The sequence below is a fragment of the Puma concolor genome, chromosome C1 (genome assembly GCF_028749965.1).
Source record: "Puma concolor isolate L17-30 chromosome C1, mPumCon1.1.hap2, whole genome shotgun sequence".
Lineage (NCBI taxonomy): Eukaryota > Metazoa > Chordata > Mammalia > Carnivora > Felidae > Puma > Puma concolor.
In genome coordinates, this window is record NC_141674.1 from 34047296 (window position 1) to 34069463 (window position 22168).

Sequence of the window (22168 nt, forward strand, 5' to 3'; positions counted from 1 at the left end):
GTGAGTTAAGCATCCATCTCTTGATTTGGGCTCAGGTCATGATCTTGAGGTTCCTGAGTTTGAGCTCCCCGTCAGGCTCTGTGCGGACAGCCTGGGATTATCTCACTCCCTTTCTCTCTGCCCCTCTGCCTCTCACAGTTTCTCTCTCTCTCTCTCTCTCTCTCTTTCTCTCTCCCTCTTTCAAAATAAATAAACTTAAAAAAATACATATGTCCGCACAAAAACTTGTACACAAATGTTTATAGAAACATATTCGTAATGCCAAAACGTGGAAAGAACTCAAATGGTTAATGACAGATAAACAAAATGTGGTCTATCCGCATGGTGGAGTATTATACAGCCACTAAAAGGGAATGATGTACTGACACATGCTACAACATGCGTGAGCCTTGGGAATACTATCTTAAGTAAAGAAGCTAGGCACAAAAGACCACATATTGCATTTTCTTGTATTTCACTCATAGGAAATGTCCAGAATAGGCAAATCTATAGAGGTAGAAAGTAGATGAGTGCCGGCTTAGGGCTGAGTAGGAGGGCAAGAGCTCAAAATTTCATAGTTCTTCCTGAGGAGATAAAAAAGATCAGATCTAAAATTGACTATGGCTGTACATATATGTGAATACTAAATTCACAATTTAAGTGGGTAGATTTATGGCATGTGAATTATATCTCCATAAAAGTGTTAAAGAAAGAAAGCGTGAAGGCAGGGAGATTAGTGATCAGTGAGTTCCAGTAGTGCAGGCAAGAGGTGGTGAGCCGGGGGGGTCGCGGGGGGCAGAGAAGGAATGCACAGGAGGAAGAATCAGGGGAAGGGGTTGACTATGGCAGGGAGGGGAAGGGAAGAATCTAGGATTACTGCCAAGCTTCTGTATAGATGACTGGGTTGATGGAGTTACCAGTCACTAAAAAAAAACAGCAGCTAATGCTTACATGGTACTTACCTGCCAGGGGCTGTTCCGGGCACTTTGTACACATGAATTCCTTCAATCTTGAACAACCCTCTTAGGTAGGCACCACTATTATCATCCCCATTTTACAGGAGAGAAAACAAGCTTGCAGACAATAAGTAACTTAACCAAAGTCTGACAGCTAGGAAATAGCAGAGCTAGATTCAAACCTAGCTATTCTGATTTCAGGGTCTCTCTCTTAAGACGTAATGCTATGCTGCTTCTCTAGCACAGTGGAAAGGGGCCAGACTGGGGTAGAATACAACTTCGAAATTCAACACAGATGCATTGATCGTATGCGGCATGCCCCGGGTCCCGGGTCCACATTTCCACTGTGGCCTCCTAGCAGCCAGAGCCCCGCTACAGACAAGGCGGCAATCTGCGGGACAGAGCACCCAGATTCTCAGCCTCGGCTGCCCACACCTGTTCTGGCTTCAGTCCTCACTGTTTCCTTCAGTGGTTGTATTCCTGCAGGGGACGGCCTGGGTTGGGCAGGGGGTGGAGCAAGAGACCAGCCCAGCAGCACAAACTTGTTTCCAGAGAAATAGTGGGAAAGGGAAGAGAAAAGGCACACCTCTCCAAGCCTCAGCAGGCAGGCGGCTGGGGAAGGCCTCCCTGAGCACGTTATCCAAGAGGCCCCACTGCAGCCCATCCAGGCCACAAAAACGGAACTCCCGCCAGTCAGCCCTGAGTCATTCCGTCTTGGCCCCCCAAGGAAGGGGTGATTTCCTGCCTCGCCCTCCAGCCAGCTCAGGCTCCTCCCACCGGCTGTGGGTCCTCTTATCTCACCCAGGCCCTCTCCCAGGGCAGAGCCAGCCATCTAGGGGGCTGGCTGCAGGGGCTGGTCTGCCTGTTCCCACAGCAAGAAACGTGGACTCAGGGGTCAAAGAGAGCCCGGCAGGTCAGGAGCCAGGATGTCTCATGGAGGATGGAGGACAGAGGGCTGACCTGACCAGGTGCCCTGCAGCCCTCTCATTTGGGGTCACTGCTGGACAAATACTGGTCCTTTTCCATTTACCTGAAGTAAGCCTCTCTTGATGCCTGTTTTGAACTCAGCCTCCTGCTGCGGGAGAGACTCACACCAGGCCCTGTGCCGGGCACATACTATTAAATAAATGAATGAGACAGAAGAAACAGTGGTCCTAATGAGAAGTGCCTCTGTAGTCTCTAAAAGAACAGGCTTTGTAATCAAACAGATCTGAATTCATATCTCAGCTCTGCCCCTTAAGAGTGACTTTGGACAACTCATTTAACCCATCTCGGCTTGCATTTTAGCTTCTGGAGAGTAAGGACAAGGGCCTGATAGAGTCATGGTGTGAAGAAATGAGACCGTGCAATAGCATGGTGCTGACAAATAGCTAGTGTTGATTAATACTAGGTGTTGATTAATGCTAAGATAGGGGGTGAGGGAGGAAGAGGCAGGTTCACTCCCAGCCAGCTTTTCCCCGGGAGGAGTGAGTTAGGAGGACAGTTCCCCTTTGGCAGGGTTCTCAGCTCATCTAGCTCAGATGGAGGCCCAGCACAGATGTTCACATATAAAAGAAGCCCGACAGAGGCACAAAACTCTGGAGAGAGCCAGAGGAAGGAAAGATTGTTCATAGGCCACCCAAATGTCCTCAAGGCAGCCCTTTGGGACCACCTTTTCCATTTATATCCAGTTAGAACAGCTCAGTCACCATTCCACATCCTCAGGAAGTCCACACCCTTCTGTTTTTACTAGGACCCCTCCCATGGTTCACATCCTCAGGATCACCTCTCAACCTGAATTCTGCGGCTGCTGTCCTATCTCTCCACTCCACAGGTGTCATTTTCTCCCTTTGTTCCTAAAACACCATGAATTAAGGCTGTGTGTAGAGGACACTTTTGTTGAATGTTTTGAGGGTATTCTAGGGATTCTGAGCATTCGCAGAGTAGGGAATAAACTTCAGACTGAGTATTAGTCATCACTGTTCTGGAACTTTCCTCCGACAGTCCTTCGACTGAAAATCTCACTGGTGAGGCTCTCTTCTCCTCAGGTTGCCGTCCTTCACTTCCTAGCACTCTTCCTTTTTCTCTGGAGTTACCACAATATGCTCCAAAATTCCCACCAATTTCATATTCACAAATTTAGCTCTCTCACTCCCTCTTATCAAGGCCATGCCCAAAGGCTCACTCAGTTGTTCATAATCACAAAAGAGCTGCAAGGCCTCTGGAAGGAATATGAATTTGCCTTTCTTTTTTTTAATTAGCCTTTCTCCTCTGTTACATATAGTTGGGGGATAAGAAAAGACTCCCAAGGAGTCATGACTTACGGTCAGTTCTTGAATCACAAAGAAAGTTCCAACAGGCTGAGAGATTGGAGGGTCCTTGTGTCTGGGGGAGCAAGGGACCAAAGCCCTGTGGTGGAAAGGTGATTGGGTTTGGAAAATAGTGAAGGGAGCATTGTGGGGAAGAGATTCCAGGAAGGGGAAGATAAAAGGTACAAGGGCCTTTTATGTTCCAGCATCGAGAGAAGAGTCTTGATCCAAAGGACCCTGTGGAGCCATGAAAGGATTTTAAGCAGGGAAAGAATAAAAGCAAATTTGAGGTTCAGAAAAGGCACTGAATAAGGAGATTGGACCATTCATCAACTATCAGAATAGCAAATTTAAAACAACATCGACAAAAGTGTGGAGAAAATGCTCTGACAGTAGACAGTGCTCTGACCCACTGCTAGAACAATTGAACAAGTAGAACAATCATTTTGGAGAGAAGCTTGGTGATGCTGGGAAAGTGATGGAGAGATGGAGAATCCAGGGGCCTAGAGCTACCTATCCCAGACTGTCTCACTGGTGCTGGAAATCTTGGAAAAGGGGGATACAGGTATGGGATCATGAGAGCTATTTCTGTTCCCAGCTCACTATTCAGCGACATCATGTTAGCAGCTTGAAATTGGCCACGGCGGAATATTTGCACCAAAAAAGCTGTAAGTGCTACCAAACAGGGCTCCTTCCTGCCCCCAGAGAGTGGTTTAACAGCACCCTGCCACGTGAGCCCAGCCTCATCCAGCAACCCCTTAAATTCTCTGAGCAATGGCTACACAGAGATCAAATCCAGGCTTTTGTAAGCCAGGGTTTTGGCTTTATATCCCAACAGAAAAGCCTAGGCCTGCTGACCGGGGCCAGACCTTGAGGAGCCTGCTGGAACCCTTTAGCCAAAGAACAGGCAAACCTAAGCAGTCTCCTTTCACCCAGGACTCTTCTAGTTCCTGCTCGATATTCTAAAGAAGCAAAGGACTGGGGAAGGCACCGGTGATGCCTAATACTGAGTCTGAAGTTTACTCCCTACTCTGTGAATGCTCAGCTGTGTGGAAACAGAGAAAAATGGACATGCAACAGGGACAGGTAGCTGGACCTCCTTTCATGCAGGAGTGCAAAGCCCCCATCTCGATCCTCAGATAAAGCCCCTTGTCTTGCGGGTTCTACAACCTTAACCACTATTATACTGCCTCACTGTAGAGGTCACAGACACAGTAAGGTTTGGATGCTGGAGTGAAGGAAGAATGAAGATTTGAGGACAACTTTCAGGTTCCAGGCTTAGATGCCAGGAGCCTAGGGTGAGATGCAGAACATAGGAAGGGAAAATCCAAAAGAGTGTATGGGAGTTAGAGATATTTGCATTTGGGATTTGGTGAGTTTACGTGAAGTGCCTATGGTACAACAAACAGAGGCATCCAATAAGTAACTGAGAATTCAAAGTTCAAGAGAGTGGTACAGTCTTGGGAGTAATTGGTCTGTAGATGGAATCGAAGCCATGAGATCACTCAGGGAAATAAAGGGCAAAGCAAGGACACCTGGGAAACAACAACATTTAAGAGAAAGAGTAAAGAAAGGAAGAAACTGGGAGAGAATGTTCCAGGGGTAGGAGGAAACCAGGAGAATGTGGTACATTGTAGAAGGCAAGGAAGGAGGAGAATATCAAATGTTGCAGAAAGGTTGAGTGTGATAAGGATTGAGAGGAGAGACACAATGAGGTTATTGTGGCTGGTTGAGAGTGAAGACAGTGGTAGGAGATAAGATTTAAGTAAGCTTGCCCACGTCAAGCAGGACCTTGTATGCTGCTAGAAGGTGTTTGGATGTTATCCTAAGCACAGTTGGAAATCATCAGAGGGTTTAAGCAGGGGAATGAAGAAGTTTGAATTGCATTTTAAACATCTCTCTCTGTCATGTGGAGGACTGGAGGACAGACGGCCCCCAGGTAAGAGGGAAGGCGGTAGGAAGTTACTGCAGTAGTCCAGGCTTGGACTAGCATGGTGGGAAATGGTAACTAGTGTTCAGATTCACGGTACGTTTTGAAAGAATATTGAATAGGACTTACTAGTGAACTGAATGTAGGGTAAGAGAAAGATAGGAATCAAGGAGTATTGGGGTTTTTGGTCAACTGAGTAGACGGTGGTGCCATTTACAGAGGTGGGTAAGACTAGAGGAAAAAGAAACAAAATCACAGGCTTAGGGGTGGGAACCAGAATCAAGAGTTTTATTTTGGCCAACTTAAGTATAAGATGCCCATTAGACACACAAGTAGAGATGCCACGTAGGTAGTTGGCAATCCAACCTGGAGCCCAGAGGAAGTCACAGCTGGAAATACTAGTTTTGAAGTCATCGGCATATACATAGCATCAAAGCATTGGGACCCTGTGAACATGAAAGATGTGTTTCCCCTCTCACTTGACCTAGAGGTTGGGTGACCCTTGACTGGGGGCTGGGGAGGCATCCGAAGTCATCCCCATTGGACAGAGGAAGCTGGTCCTTGTAACCTGAGAGCTGGACAGGAACCAGAACAAACCTGGCCTCAGGGACTTCTTGCAGAGAAACAGTGCCAGAGAAACTAAGCCCTCACAGGAGGGCTAAAGGATTTCCATTTACTCCCTCCAACCCCCCACCCTGCCCCTCCCATCTCTCTATAAGTAACATTAATTCAGGAGGAGGAGAGAAAGGTGATGTTGAGGCCACTTAGCCTGCAGAGCCAGCAATGGTAGCCCCAGAGGGGCTAAATATGGGAGTTAATGTGACCTGCACTCCCCTCTACCCCTGCAAGAGTCGAAGCTCCTGAGAGGTGGCATAAAAGCCACCCATAGTTAGAGCAGTCCCTGCCTGGGCTTTGGACAAGGGATCATACCTACTCTCTTGCTACTGATGTGAAGAAGATAATCACAAGCTGAGCCACTGATACCAGTGCTTCTCAAACTTAAATGTGTATTTGAATCATCTGGGGATTTTGGTAAAGTGCAGACTCTGTTTTAGTAGGTCCAGGGTGCGGCCTAAGATCCCACATATCTAACAAGCCCCCAGGTAATGCTGTTGCTGCTGGTCTACAGACCATACTTTGAGTAGCAAAGGACTAGAGGCAGCAGTGGAGACTACACACAATGGAGGGTGCACATCCAGTTTCAGGGAGAATGTGTGCACAAAGTTACAGAACCCATTAAAGTGGAAATAGCCACCATTTTGTTATGGTTGTGAGGCAGTCATTTCCCGGTGGATTTACACCTTCCAGTAGCGTGGTGTGGTCGTTAAGCACTTGGATGCTGAAGCTTGACCTCCTGAGCTCTACCTCTCAGTAGGTCTGTGATCTTGGGCAAATCTTTTAACTTCCCTGCATCTCAGTTTCCTCATCTCTATAATGGAAATAAGACTATTGTGAGGATGAGCTGAGTCAATAGATATAAAGTCCTTAGCACATAACAGCATAGTAAGTGCTCAGTAAATGTTGCTATTCTTGTTGATAATACGCCCTTCTATAACAGTTGACATAGAAACACACAGAGGCTTAGTCTCCTCCTGGTACACAGTCAAAAATGTAACCCCCATCTCCCTCCCAAAAGGCCTGTATCTTCTCTTTCAAATTCCTCCTACCCTCCTGCCCACTCCCACTCTCCCTCCCCTGGCCCTTGGCCCCAGTGTGGTCTGGATGGGCCCCACAGGGGCAGGGACAGGGACAGGACGTGGGGCTGTATCTGACAGGAACCTGAGGGGCTGGCCCGGGAGGGGATTGGGGCCCGGCTTCCTGAGAGGAGGATGGGCTAAGGCAGGCACACAGTGCCGGAGAAGATGCCCTCCTGGGCCCTCCTGGTGGTCACCTCCTGCCTCCTCCTGGCCCCCCAAAACCTGGCACAAGTCAGCAGCCAAGGTGAGGTGTGTGGAGGGTGGAGACCACTTGTACCCAGGAAGAGGGAGCCCTGGGAGGGGTGCAAGGTAGGAGGCTCCCACTAGTCCCCTACCCTTGCCCATAAACATGCCTGGGAGGACCCAGGGCCCAACTCACCAGCTGTTCCTCAGATACCTCCTTGCTGGCCTCGGATTCAGAGCCCCTGAAATGTTTCTCTCAAACCTTTGAGGACCTCACTTGCTTCTGGGATGAGGAAGAAGCAGCACCCAATGGAACATACCAGCTGCTGTATGCTTATCCAGGGTATGTGCTGGGCTGTGCCACACTCCCCTGTATCTGTCCTGTACTTACCTCAGCTGAACCCAGCCCCTGTACCTTCCCTGCCTTTGGCCCTATAAGGGGACATGCCCTCAGTAGCTACTTAAAGAACAGATGTGCTTTGGATATCACCAGTTCAGCCCCTGCATAACCCCCAATCCCACTTATCCCAGGCACTGAGAACAAAAATGACCGTAATGGAAATAGAAGTTGGGCTTGGGCCCAGACTTGGGTCCTCAGAGCCTGTCATGGTGGCAATGTAGGTAGAACAGACTTCTCCTACTCCCACAGGGAGAAGCCCCGTGTCTGCCCTCTTAGTTTTGAGAACGTGCTGCCCTTTGGAACTCGATATGTGTGCCAGTTTCCAGCCCAGGATGAAGTTCGCCTCTTCTTTCCACTGTACCTCTGGGTGAAGAACATGTTTCTGAACCAGACTGTGACCCAGCGGGTGCTCTTTGTGGATAGTGTGGGTAAGGGCCATCCTCCTGTCACCCTGGCCCCTCTATTTGATGCCCTCATCCAGCTCCTAGGATCAGACTGGTCTGTGCTCTCTTGGGGCAACATGGATGCCCTTCATTACCAGATGCTAGAGGCACCTCAAGATCCCCTTATCATTCTTTCCAGACTTGGCATCCAAAACTAGACTTCATTTCACACCAGAGACCACCTGTGCCCCACCCCCCATCATTAACCTATTCATCTACTCATTCAACAGTTACAGACTACCTACTATGTGCCAGGCACTGTGCTAGGTGACAAGGATACAGAAATGAAGAGATCCCTGCTCTTGAGGAGCACTGAGTCTAACAAACCTGAAAAGAGGCCACTGTTCTAGTGATGAAAGGAGAAAGGATAAGGAGTTTCCTTGCCCTGGCTTCCAGGAGAGCAATGGTCTGTGATCCTCTAGAACCCAGGGGCTGCCTGCAATCCAGCTTGCAGCTCCTCCCTCTACAGTCCATGGGTTGAACCATAGACTGTGGCACTCAGAGAGTTCTGATGTACCCTGTCTTGCCCTCAGGCCTGCCAGCTCCCCCAAATATCATTAAGGCTGTGGGCGGGAGCCAACCAGGGGAACTTCAGATCAGCTGGGAGACCCCAGCTCCCGAAATCAGTGCTTTCCTGAGGCACGAACTCCGCTATGGCCCCAAGGATCCCAGGAATTCCAGTGCTCTCACAGTCATGCAGCTGCTGCCCACAGAAACCTGCTGTCCAGCTCTGCAGAGACTAAACCCAGCCCCAGCTCTGCACCAGCCTCCGTGTGCTCAGCCCATGATGCCCCAACAGGATCGACCAGAGCAGACCTCCCCAACTAGAGAAGTATCCTGGCCTTCTTCTGCCCTACCTCCTATCTCCTACCCCTAATTTTGCCCCAAGAAAGGACAGGCTGTACTTCAGGGATTCCAGATTGGGTTGGTCTTTGGGGAGTTAGTATGGGCGTGGGAACCATGTCTATTTAGGAATCTCCCACTTTGGGTCATTCATACCAACAAAATTGAGTGTTTCAGGCCTTTGAGGTCATGGGGCTTTCCCTAAAAGTTCTGAACACCACTTGAAACCCACCTACCTGGCCCCTAGTCTGTGTGCATATCTATCCAGTGGGGAACTGGGCATCTCTCCACAGGTACACTGTGGGGCTTCAAATGTAAGAGATGGAGGCTGTCTCAGTTGAGAGGCAGACCTAGATTCTGAGGCTGGGATTCTTCTCCCAAGGCTTCATCTCTAACAGTGATGAGTGGAAGCTGCCTCATCTCAGGGCTCCAGCCTGGTAAATCCTACAAGCTCCAGCTGCGCAGCCAACCTGATGGGGTCTCCCTCCATGGCTCCTGGGGATCCTGGTCCCTCCCCGCAACTGTGGACCTGCCTGGAGATGCAGGTGAGTCAACAAAAGAATGGGAAGATGGGGAGGAGATGGAAAAGATCTCTAGAGAGGCCTGGACTGGAAATGGAAGCTCTGAGAGCCATGGTCCTTCCTGATGACCTCAAACTTGCCACTGGACAGAGTGTACTGTATTCAAGGAGAGAACAATGAATGAAAGTAAATATTCCAAGTTATGTGTGAAGATGATCTGGATGCTCTGTAGAGCGGGAATGTGTTGGCCCTGATGGGACTTCCTTCTGTTAACTTAGTGGAGATTGGACTGCAGTGCTTTACCTTGAACCTGAAGAATGTTACCTGTCAGTGGCAGCAACAGAACCACACTAGCTCCCAAGGCTTCTTCTACCACAGCACGGCGCGGTGCTGTCCCGGAAACAGGTGAGAGCTGAACTGCTGATTGAGCTTGAGGTAGTGAGAGAGAGACAATCACACAGAGAGAGATTGTTCGTGGTTCTCTTCACTCCCCTCCTTTATCCCAAAGCCAACTGGCCTCCACGCCCTAATCCTCGGATAGATACTTTACCTTCTTAATCTCCCTCCATCCCCACTGGAATGCCTTGGTTTCGTTCAGATTTAATCATGTCACCTGGACCACTGCAACTGCCTATTTTCTCATTCACCTGCAATTTACCCCTCATGCTGCTGACAGAGTGACCTTTGTTAAACTCAAACTTTGAATGGTCTCCCCTACTCAAATAGGTACTGCAGCCCTCCATTATCTATCAAATCCAATCAAAACCTCGCCTTCAAGAATTACCACCAGGCACCTCACTGATCTGTCACTACTCCCATATCCAATCTAAAACCATGTCTTATTGATTTTACCTATTAAATATCTCTAGAATCTGCCTGCTTTTCATCACTGCCATTCCCCTAGCTCACTTGGGCTACCAGGAAGACTTATTAACTGGGCACCTCTTGAATCCTCCAAATCATTCTCCACATAGGAACTGCAGTGATATATATATATATATATTTTTTTAGAGAGAGAGAGAGCTGGAACAAGTGAGCAGGGGAGGGGGGCAGAGGGAGAGAGAGAATCTTAAATGGGCTCCTGAGCTAAAATCAAGAGTTGATCAGACATTCAACTAACTGAGCCACTCAGATGCCCCTGGAGTGATCTTTTATTTTTTCTTAATTTTTTTTTCAATGTTTATTTATTTTTTTGGGGACAGAGAGAGACAGAGCATGAACGGGGGAGGGGCAGAGAGAGAGGGAGACACAGAATCAGAAACAGACTCCAGGCTCTGAGCCATCAGCCCAGAGCCTGACGCGGGGCTCGAACTCACGGACCACGAGATCGTGACCTGGCTGAAGTCGGATGCTTAACCGACTGCGCCACCCAGGCGCCCCTGGAGTGATCTTTTAAAGTTCAAACATGAATATAACACTCTTGGCTTTAAAGTCTTCAATAGCTTCCCACTAATCTTGGGGAAGGAAGGAAGGAAGGAAGGAAGGAAGGAAGGAAGGAAGGAAGGAAGGAAGGAAGGAAGGAAGGGAGGGAGGGAGGGAGGGAGGGAGGGAGGGAGGGAGGAAGGGAGGAAGGAAGGAAAGATGAAGAACCCTATTGTGGCCTTATAAAGTACCGAAAGACTTAGCCCCTACCTATGCCTTCAGCTTCACCTTACATTATGCTGTCTTTTCCTCTCTGACTCTTTGGTCCCCTGCTATCTGCCATAGTCTCTCCTGCCTCTGGGTCTTTGCACTTGCTATCTACCCAGCCCTCCTGTCTTAACTTCTACTTACCCTTCAATTTTCAACTCAAATGTCACCTCCTCAGGGAACCCTCCCCTGATCCTCCCCACTGGGTCCAATTATACATACTTATTGTGCCATACACCTCTCCTTCTTAAGTACTTATCATAGTTACAATTTTACATTTATACTTTATGGAGTTATTTGACCGATATCACTCTTTCTCAGAACTCCAATTGAGAAAGGCTGATCTTGACTATACATGATCCCTAAGGGCAAAGTCAATGTCTGCTTTTACTCACCAATATATTCTCACCTACCACAGTGCCTGGAACATAGAGAGTACTCAGTAAACAAATGTTAAATTAATGAATATTGAAAAGAACCACCACTAACAGCTTTAATGTATTCTTCCAGTTTTTCTATGTACTTAAACATGTCTATACACAACATTTAATTTTCAATATAAGTTGGATCCCATTATATTTGTGGTTTGCTAACTTACTTTCTTTACTTAAAAATATGTCTTGGAGGGGTGCCTGGGTGGCTCAGTTGGTTAAGCATCCAACTTCAGCTCAGGTCACAATCTCACAATTCATGAGTTCGAGCCCCACATTGGGCTCTGTGCTGACAGCGCAGAGCCTGCTTGGGATTCTCTCTCTCTCTCTCTCTCTCTCTCTCTCTCTCTCTGCCCCTCCCTCGCTCATGCTGTGTGTGTGTGTGTCTCTCTCTCAAAGATGAATAAACATTAAAAAAAATTTTAATATGTCTTGGAGCCCATTACAAAAAGATGTAACTCATTCTTTTAAATAACTGCACAGATTTCCATAGTCTAGAAGTGCCATGAATGGACTAAAGAGGAGCAAAACTGAAGTCATCATTTCTTCTACCAAAAGCTGCTCCTCCTTTGTCCTCCACCCTACCATCAACTTGGTTTTTCAGGCCTGAAACATGGGAATCACTCTGGACTTCTGCCATTTCCCCACCCTCCAGATCCAATCAGAAATGGTCTTATCATTTCTACCTCTTCAGTATCCCCTCAATCCATATATTTTACTCCACCCCCATTGTCACAACCCCAGTTCAGGTCCTCATCACCTCATACATGGAAACCATAAAAGTGTCCTAATAGATTTCCCTGCTTCTAGTCTGCCCTCACGAATTCTTTCCTACGACCTGCAGTTACAGTGATCTTCCCAAAGTACAATGCTAATTATGACAGTTTTTCAGTTTAAAAGTCTTAAATGTCTCCATAAGCACTGTAAGATTAAGCTCAAGCTCCTTCCAAAGGTCATAAGGCCATCTATGACCTTAGTCTGCCCTCTCCCATTTACCACTCGCCACCAGGCCCTCTAAGCTAAGAGCATTCTGCACACTTCTAATTTCCCCCAAAGCACTGTATCTCTTATTTGTGCACAAGCATGTGCCTGGTACGTCTCTTTGTCCCCTCTGCCTATCCTATTTACGGTCCAAGATGCAGTCTAAGCACTGCCTTGTCCAGGAAGTATTCTCTGACCCTCCCTGTCTGGGTTAGATTATCCTCCTTGATATGCCCCCCCAACCAGCCAGTGCACACCACAGAAAAATACCAACTGTCTGTTTTTCTGCCTCTTCCACTGGAATGAGAGCTCCTTGATTATTCCTCTATGTATTCATAGTGCCCAGCACAGTGCCCGGCACATGGTATCAATTATTTGTTGAATAAAGAAGTAAACACATAAATATATTAATAAATAATTTTAGTAACAGCTAGCCATTTAAGCATTATAATCAGGAAGGAGACATGATTCACTTGTGCAATAAACAGTTATTGAGGGTGACTATGTGGCAGGCATTGGAATAGAGTAACAAATGAAACAGAAAAGTTTCCACAATGTTGGGGCTTACATTTTAGTCAGGGGGAAAGGAAGGAGTGACAAAGAAGTAAAGAAATCAAGAAACAAGGTTACATGGTAGAGACTAAGTGGGGTGGGGGGTGGGTGCTAATCTAGACTTTATGGTCTAGAGAACCTAGAGACCACACCTAAGTGGCAAAAAAGAATGAGTCACATGAAGACCTAGAGTCAGAGCAACCCAGGGCAAGGTGAAGTGCAAAGGCAGTACATGTGGCATATCCATAGCACAGAAAGAAGGCCCACGTGGATGAAGGGTGGTAAACGGGTGTGAGAGTTATAGGAGAATGGCCAGGTAGGAAAGAGTTAAATCATATAGGGCCCTGTGGTCCTGGTATGGAGTTTGGATTCAAGGTGGGACAGAGAGCCATTGAAGGATTTTAAGCAGAAGAGTGACGTGATGTGATTTTCATTTTAAAAAGACAGATTTCTCTGTGAAATTATAAAGAAGTACAGACAGAAGCAGAGTCACCAGTTAGAACTTTGCCTTAATCCAGGCAGGAGACAGAGGTAGTTCATCTCACGTGGCAGTGTTAAAGATTTCAGTAAGTGGACAGATTTGTGATATATGCTGGACATTAGCAGATCAACACTTGGGAAGCAAATTCTGGTAGCTATGTGGAGAACAAACTGAAAGGAGTGGACAATGGAGGCAGTAAAGCCAGTTGGGGAGGATGTTGTAATAATGTTATAGTAAACTAATATATAGAGGTGACTAACAGAGCTTCTGTACAACAGATTAAAAACATAAGTATGTTTCTACCAGACAGATGAAGTCTCTTTGAAACAATCCAGTGAAGTAGGTGTTATTAATCCATTTTATCGATGAAGAAATGGAAGCAGAGATCAATCAAACAATCTACCAGAGTTGTATACCAATAAGCCAATACATGAACTCTATAGCTCATGCTATTTTCATGTATCATCTAGCTCTTTCCCTAAGAGTTAGAGGCTGGACACCAAAGTAAAATTCAGAAAACATAACACCATGGCAGGAAGACAGAGAGAAAGGTCTGGAAGCTGAGGGAGGAGTCACATTATGGTCCCTACAGGCCATATCCCCTGTGGGATGGGAATTATCAGGATTAGTCTCTGATGCAGGCCTGATTCAATAACTCTATGGGGATGATTCTTAGGGACCCCATCTGGGAGAAGTGTGAAGAGGAGAAAAATCCAGGATTACAGCCCTCCCAGTTCTCTCGCTGCCACTTCAAGTCACGAAATGACAGTGTTATTCACATCCTTGTGGAGGTGACCACAGCCCAGGGTGCTGTTCACAGCTACTTGGGCTCCCCTTTCTGGATCCGCCAGGCTGGTAAGAACTTTCTTCCCTTCTCCTCCCACATAGTTCCTGCCCCGACCACTCCTGACCCCTTGCCCAGCATCACCAGTTCTGGTACTTCTGACCCATGGCCCTGGTGGCATATCTCATGCACAGAAGGGCTTAGGCCAGTCCCTGCTGGCATCCCTGTAGTGCTCATCCCCACTCCAAACTTGCACTGGAGGGAGGTCTCCAGCGGGCAGCTGGAATTGGAATGGCAACACCCATCATCGTGGGGAGCCCGAGAGACCTGCTATCAGCTCCGATACACAGGAGAAGGCCATCAAGACTGGAAGGTACGATCGAGGGGAAAATGCCCACAGACGTCACTACACACGGTATTCCTGAGTTTTATTGGATCTGTTATCAAGAGTGAAGGTGTCCATGTATCTATGTCTGGGTTTGTAGATCTATGTTTATCTGATTCAACTGGTATCTTAATCTCTCTTTGACATTTGACACTGTTGACTTCTGCCATTTAAAATTTTGCCTTCCCTTTGCCTTTGGGATCAGTTTCTCCGGATTCTCATACTATTTCTCTGGCTGAACCATCTCACTCTTTCCTACTTTCATTCTCATTAACCACACGTATATACAACTTCTTACCAGACAGCTCTACATAAAAGCCCCCAGGGGCATTTCAGACCCAGTATATCCAAAACTAAACTCATCTTCCTCCCCAAGCTTATTTTACCTTTTTATTGAGGTATAAGTTACATTCAGTAAAGTACACAGATCTTAAATACACGATTAATTTGTACATGTATACACCCATGTAACTATTACCCAGATCAAGACAAAGGTTATTTCTAGCATCCCAGAAGCTCCTACCCCCCAAGGCAACTACTATTTTGACACCACTACTATTTTGATAAGTTTTCGCTGTTGTTGAACTTAACAAAATGGAACCATACAGTATTTCATCCTCAGACTTACTTCTCTGTTCCCTATCTGAAAATGGCACTACCACTTACCCAGTTATCCAAGCCTGGAGTCATACTGGACTCTTCTTCCTTTTCCCTTGTCCCTTCCCTCCATTTATCAACAAGTAAGTTGAGTTTATTGTACCGACAGTCCTCACATCCCTACTACCACTGCCTTCGCCTCATCTTTGACCACCCAGCCTGGCCCTCCATGCTCTTAGCACACAGAACTACTCTGTAACCCCCAACCAAGCAACTCCGGCAGCCTGACATGCTTCTTCATGTTCCCATAGTCCCCTACTTATATCATCATTATAGCACTAATCACTTGTAATAATTTACTGGTTTGCATGTCTTCCTCATCAGACTTGTGAGAAACCATGTTTCATTCATCCTTTTCCCCAGTGCCCAGCCCAGCACTTGGCATATCACCAGCAGTTCCTCAGTGTTCGCCACATGATTGCTAGTCTCCCTGCCTGTCCACACGACGCTTGTTCTCTCTGTTTGGAATCTGTCCTTGTGCCCCCAGCACCTAGCATCCGCTCCTGGATGCGTGTTACTTGTGAACAATCTGTGTGGCCCTGAGTATCTGAATGTGCCCGGGGTTTCCATCGCCCGACCTGGACCCTGGTGAGCACCTCTGGCGGGATGTCCGCGTGTCCTGGTCAGTGTGTGTATGCTTTGGAGTCAGGATGAGTAGTTAGTTCTCCGTGCAACGAGGTCTGTGTGCCAGCGTGTGTGTCGGGGCGCGTCTAAGGCCTGGCGTGCCTGGGCAGGGCGAGACCGCTGTCAGGGAGAGGCCCTCCGCCAGGATGCATGTTTTCTGTCAAGGAGGCTCGTTGAGGGGAGGGAGGGAGATCCCCGAAGATTCAAAGCTGTACGCTTCTGGCCAAAAGGATGCCAGGCTCTCGCGGCCGCGACGCCGGCAGGCCGCCGCCCGGAGCCTGCCCACCGGCTCGTTCCCCCTCCGCGCAGGTGCTGGAGCCGCCTCTCGGCGCCCGGGGAGAGACCCTGGAGCTGCGCCCGCGCTCCCGCTACCGCTTACAGCTCCGCGCCAGGCTCCACGGCCCCACCTACCAAGGCCCCTGGAGCGCCTGGTCAGATCCAGTGAGCGTAGACACTGCCTCCGAGACTGGTGAGGGCCCGGCCGGGGCAATGCGCTCTGAGTCTGCGCGACTGGAGTGGCGCCGGCGCAGCAAGGGGCGGGCCGTGAGGGGCGGGGCCGGGGCGGGGTCTGGCCGGCCTGGGGGCGGGGCTCCAGCCTGGGGCGGCAGAGGTCTGACTGGTTTCGTCCCTTAGCCTGGATCTCCTTGGTGACCGCTCTGCTCGTGGTGCTGGGCCTCAGCACCCTCCTGGGCCTGCTGCTGCTGAGGTGGCAGTTTCCTGCGCACTACAGGTACCGCCCCGGTCACGCGGGAGACGGGACCGTGGTCCGGGTGGGGCCAGAAGCCTCTAAACAAGCATCCCAGGGTTTCTCAATGACACCCGCCCTCCCGAGGACCGCAGGGCTACACCTGTGGCTTCAGCCACCTCCTGCACGTCTCCCCTGGGAGTCGCACCGCCTGCTTACACTCTAACATGCCCGCTATCCTGGACACCTCAAACAACCCCACCTCCTGGCTCCTCATCTCAGCAACAAGGCTTCTCTGTCTGTCCACCCATCGCTCAGACCAGAACACTGGACACCTCCCTCCCCTTTATCTAGTCTGGCCTGGTCTGGTCATTCCACCTCCTAAACCTCCCTCAAATAGTGGCCCCCTTTTTCTAGCCCTACAGACACTACCGGGCTCACTGAAACAGAACCTCTTCTCCCTCCAATCTAGCCTCACACAGCCACCCAAATAGTCTCTTTAAAATGCACACATGGATTGGCTACTCCCCTCCTTAAGTCTCATGACTAGCTCCCCAGGATAGAGTCCAGACTCTGGAATGACAAGCAAGGCTCTGTAAAATCTGGCCCCTGCCAGAATTTGCACCCCCTCACCCCCACACTGTGCTTCAGCCTTGCCAAACTGTTGGTGATTTCCTCCACAAATCAAGTGGTTTTACTTCTCAGTGCAGGGGATATGATGTCCCCTCTGCCAGGAATACCCTCCCTGGATGACTAATACCCTTTTATCTTTAAATAACTTTCTCCACCAACTCCTAGGAAACTTTCCTAACCCTCGCCTCTTGGCTACTCTCTTTGTGCCCAGTACAGACTTCTATCACAGTACCAGTAGCATTTTACGGTATTTATTTCTTTATATGTCTTCCCTCTACCTTACTTGGTCATCTTTAAATCCTCAGCACAAAGCCTGCCAAATAGCACATCCTTAAATAAATATTATTAATGACTTGTTTATATGGGAAGACTAAGGCTGAGAAGAAATGCCATTGGAAGTTATAAACAACTAAAGGTAGAGAAAACACACAAAAACATTAGGATAGCATCCTTACGCTTCAGTCCTTCCATTGGTAACATCTCTTGGTTCTTGAAGGCCTAGCTCAAAAGACAAGTCCTCCAAGCAGCCTCTTTTGGTGACCCTAGGCTAGGTTAGATGTCCCTCCTCTGTGCTCCCATCTCTCCTTGAACATACAAGTCTTTCTTTGAATTTTTAATCCATTCATATGTATGAGCAGACCAGATTGTAGCCTCTATGCAGGTAATCAGATCCAACAAAAAAATTGGGGGAGAGGAGGAAGGTGATGCTGCTGAACCAGGCAGACTCAGTTCCTTGTCCCCGGTTTGCCAGATAAATCACTCCTCCCCTTGGAGAGATATGAATGAGGTAGCAAAAGAAGCCTGAAATGTTCAGCTAAAGTCTTTCCATGTGGAAATACGAGCCGAAAGAATTGGAGGTTCCCCCAACATACCTTAATCCGTACTCTTCCCAGAGAGACCACCTTCCCCAGCAACTTAGTAATAAACCCCTCTGGGTCTCTTCATTCACCCATTCAACTAATTTTTTGAGCACCTACTCTGGGCCAGATAGTGTTCTATACCCTGGAGGACTGAGCAAATAGACAAACTCTTTGTGCTCATGGAGTTTATATTCTAGTGGAGTGAGACAGACAACCCCCCCAGCAAAATGTGTAATAATATAATACATATACAATAAGTGCTATAAAGAAAAATAAAGCAGAGCAGGACATAGGGATGGGGAAGGGAGGTGATAGTATTTTAGACATGGCAGTCAGAGAAGGCCTCTCTGACAGGATGACATTTGAGCAGAGACCCAAATGAAATGAGGAAACAAATCAAGAGGCAGAGAAAATGGCAAGTACAAAGGCGCTGAAGCAGGGGTGTTTGAGGATTCTCAAACCCCTTTTTTGAAACTCCCCACCACTGGGGCGCCTGGGTGGCGCAGTCGGTTAAGCGTCCGACTTCAGCCAGGTCACGATCTCGCGCTCCGTGAGTTCGAGCCCCGCATCAGGCTCTGGGCTGATAGCTCAGAGCCTGGAGCCTGTTTCCGATTCTGTGTCTCCCCTCTCTCTGCCCCTCCCCCGTTCATGCTCTGTCTCTCTCTATCCCAAAAATAAATAAACGTTGAAAAAAAAAAAAATTTTTAAAAAAGAAACTCCCCACCACTGACTGCCCTTCCCTCCTTTTCACCTATGCTCCTCTACCTTCCTTTATTGCCTTGACTACACTCTTACCTCTCCAAGTCTTACTCCCTGATCTCAGCTGCACGCCCACCTCCGTGGTCTCCTCCTCCCTCCTAATTCACTCCTGTAACTCAGTCTCCTTCTCTTCCTTCTCCCCAAGGAGTCTGAAGCATGCCCTGTGGCCCTCACTTCCAGACCTGCACCGGGTCCTAGCCCAGTACCTTAGGGATACTGCAGCACTGAGTCCAGTGAGTGCATTCCCTTCTACCCTCCCCACCACCAGCCCTGCCTGGACCTGGACCCTTTCCCCACGTACGCTTTTCCAAGACCCCTGCCCACCAGCATACCATCCCTAAGCTCTACCCCCAGCCTAACCCTCCTTCCTGCACAATCCAGGTCTTCCTCCCACAGGACCTGCTCTAATCTGGACTCCTTCCCCCCCCCCCCCCCCATCTCTCCCAGCCCAAGACTGCAGTCTCAGATGCCTGTGAGGAAGTGGAACCCAGCCCCCTTGAAATTCTACCCAAGTCCTCAGAGAAGACTCCCGTGGCCCTGTGTTCCTCCCAGGCCCAGATGGACTACCGAAGACTGCCTCCTTCTTGCCTGGGGACCATGCCTCTGTCTGTGTGCCCACCAATGGCTGAGATGGGGTCTTATTGTACCACTCACATTGCCAACCATTCCTACTTACCTCTAAGCTGCTGGCAGGCCCCTCTCTCCCAGTACCCTGGACAGAGCCAAACCCACCAGACCTCTTTTCCCAACCTCCCTACCCACTCCAACCCCACAACACACACTTCTCAGACCTCACGTCCATCCCCCTCTGTCTGTCCTCATAGTTGGGCTCCACGACACTGACCACTGATGACGACCTTTGGTACTGCTGTTGACATAAAGCCAGCACCCTCGCTTCTCACACCAGGCTCATTTGACCAAGCTGCTCTAACTTTCACCTGTTTCCTCTCTCCTCTCTAATGCTGGACTCCTTGAAAAGACATCTCCACATCCCCACTTCCCATTTGCTCTTCAGACTAGTTAGTTCCCCTACTTTGCTAAGGAAACTACCCTGGCAGAGTTCACTTCAAACTATGAAATTGCAAGATCAAGTAGGATCTTATCAGTCCTCAATATATTTGATCTCTCTGTGGCATCTGTCATGGTAGCTACTCATTTCCCCTTTAAATTCTCTCCTACCTTGGCTTCCATAATATTGCCATCTCTCCTGGCTCTGAGTATAGGAGTAGTGAAAGCATAAACTCTGGAATCAGAACTGGGTTCAATTCCTCTCTTACCCACTTGTTAGCTGTGTGACCTTGGGCACATAACTTAAAGTCTTTGAGCCTTGGTTTCTTGTTTATTAAAATAGGGATAACGCCAGAACCTCACAGACTTGTGAAGAGAATTGAGATAATCCAAATACAGCACAATGCCTAGGACATAGTAAGTGTTTAATATATCTGAACTATTGTAATTATTCCTTCCTATTATTCTCTTATCCAGGCATGTTTTCCACCCCTTAATTATTATAGTTCTTCAAGAGTCTATTGACTTTCCTATAAGCTGATCATTCCAAAGTTCTTATCTGCAGCCCTGACTTCTACTACAGTACCTGTAATGCTTTATGCAAGTGACTGTTTACATGTTTGTCTCCCACTACTAGATTGTGAGCTCCTTGAAGGCAAGCAATGTGATTTATTTGTCTTTTCCCCCCAGCACCTAGAGCAGTGCTTGGCGCATGGGAGTAGGCCTTCAATAAATGTTTTCTAAATGAAGAAAATCTTTCTGGACAATGCCCCCTTAACCTCATGCCAAGCTCCCTCATTCTCTAGGCCGTTCATTCTCAGCAGTAAATGTGCTTAGGCCATTCTGTTTATAGATTCCCCTGACTCATTCAAATTCACAAATAAATGGTATTTTTTGCTGGCTCCAAACATACCCACTGTATTAGTCAGGGTCTTGGCAGAAAGAGCACACTCGAACTGGGCATCTTGATGAGTTTAATAAAGGCCATAGTTATAAAGACAAGGCAGGATTTAGGAAAACCATCAAGGACTAGTGCAGCACCCGAGCCCTACCAATAACTGGGAGCTGGTACCACCCCTAGGCATCAAGGGGTAAGGGGGGAGTATAGTTACCAGATCGTGAGAGAGTAGCTCTAAGAGAGGGCTGCCTGACAGGAGCAGTGACCTTTGGTAGAAAGATACAACCAACCTGTAGGGACATGGCAGGGAGGGAACCGGGAATAAATAGCTCATGCTCACTCTACCCCCATCCTCTGCTCTCTGTATTAGTTTGCTAGCACTGCTGTAACAAAGTACCACAAAGTTGGTGGCTTAAACAACAGAAATGTATTGTCGCACAGTTCTGGAGCCTGAAAGTTCAGGGTGTCATTAGGGTTGGTTCCTTCCAAGAGCTGTGAGGAACAATCTGTTCCGGGTCTCTCCCCTAGCTTCTAGTGGGTTTCCTGGCAATCTTGCTGTTCCTTGGCTTCTAGAAGCATCACCCCCAACTCTGTCTTTATCTTCACATGGCATTCTCCTGTGTGTATCTGTGTCTAAGCTTCCCCATTTTATAAGGACACCAGTTTCACTGGATTAGGGCCCACTGAATCAACCTCATCTTAACTAATTATATCTGCAATGATCCCTGTTTCCAAATAAGGTTCCACTCTGGAGTATTGGGGCTTAGGAATTCAACATATGAATTGGTGGGGGGTGGGGAGACGCAATTTAATCCATAGTATCCTCCCATTTGTGGAACCCAAACAGAAACCAAAGCCCAAGGTAATCCATTGAGGTAAGCCATATAAATCAGCCTCACAGGGTACAGCGCATGGTAGATAGGGACAAAGAGTGGGTCTGAATGGGACAAATGGATGACATCCAGTATACTTGTTTTCCAGAATTCCTTCCACTAGCTATGGTCAAGGCTCCAACTCTATTCCTAGGGACTCAAGACTAAGATTGAGAGCCAAACCACTAAACTTCTCACCTTTACACCCACTCAGCCATCATGTCCTCACCACTTTTACTTCCTAGGGTCCATCTCCTCCATCTCTACTGAGCTATTGCTACAGCCTTCCAACTAATATCTCTGCCTCCAGTATCTCTCCTTAAACCCAACCTGTATGTTACCTCCAGACTGACTTTCCTATTCATCCCACTCCATACCTCTAAATCTTTAGCTTCACTCTTCAGAACCTGATCTCTTCCTCTTCTAGTGTCTCCCTACATTAGGATTAAAAGTGTTAACACAACGCAAAGCACATAGTAAATACTCAGTGTTTATTGAGCTATTTTTATTATCCCAACTGGGCTCGTCTACCCCCTGGATGTCACCAAATTTTATTCCTTCCATACCTTTTGCTTTCCTAGATTCAAGTCCTTCAGGTGGGAGTTCCCCCATCTGATCAGCAACTTGGCCTCTAATTATCCTTCTTTAAAGCCTTGCTCTCCTTCCCTCCAGCCTAAGACTAGTGCAGT

The 22168-nt window shown here is 48.0% G+C and overlaps 1 protein-coding gene across 4 annotated transcripts; it reads left to right on the forward strand.

Annotated features, from left to right (window-relative positions):
- Positions 1-6942: 6942 nt before the first annotated feature.
- MPL (MPL proto-oncogene, thrombopoietin receptor) lies at positions 6943-20611 on the forward strand. Of its 4 annotated transcripts, XM_025935223.2 has the most exons (12): positions 6943-7094; positions 7244-7376; positions 7683-7861; positions 8410-8708; positions 9102-9264; positions 9519-9645; positions 13991-14169; positions 14329-14471; positions 16074-16233; positions 16398-16494; positions 18847-18934; positions 19149-20611. In XM_025935223.2, exons 1-12 carry the CDS (start codon positions 7016-7018, stop codon positions 19542-19544), a joined length of 2043 nt encoding a protein of 680 aa, XP_025791008.2. In that variant the 5' UTR covers positions 6943-7015; the 3' UTR covers positions 19545-20611. The 4 variants fall into 4 exon arrangements, with proteins under 4 accessions (XP_025791008.2, XP_086572826.1, XP_086572827.1 ...); XM_086716700.1 differs by lacking the exon at positions 18847-18934 and having other exon boundaries at positions 19149-19483; XM_086716701.1 differs by lacking the exon at positions 14329-14471 and having other exon boundaries at positions 19149-19366.
- The last annotated feature ends 1557 nt before the right edge of the window (positions 20612-22168 follow it).

What these genes read in the sequence shown, in the direction of transcription:
- MPL (XM_025935223.2), top strand. Translation starts at nt 7,016, where the DNA reads ATGCCCTCCTGGGCCCTCCTGGTGGTCACCTCCTGCCTCCTCCTGGCC. An exon ending in GGCACAAGTCAGCAGCCAAG is followed by an intron (nt 7,095 to 7,243) that starts GTGAGGTGTGTG and finishes GCTGTTCCTCAG; the next exon opens with ATACCTCCTTGCTGGCCTCG. An exon ending in CGGTGCTGTCCCGGAAACAG is followed by an intron (nt 9,646 to 13,990) that starts GTGAGAGCTGAA and finishes GATGATTCTTAG; the next exon opens with GGACCCCATCTGGGAGAAGT.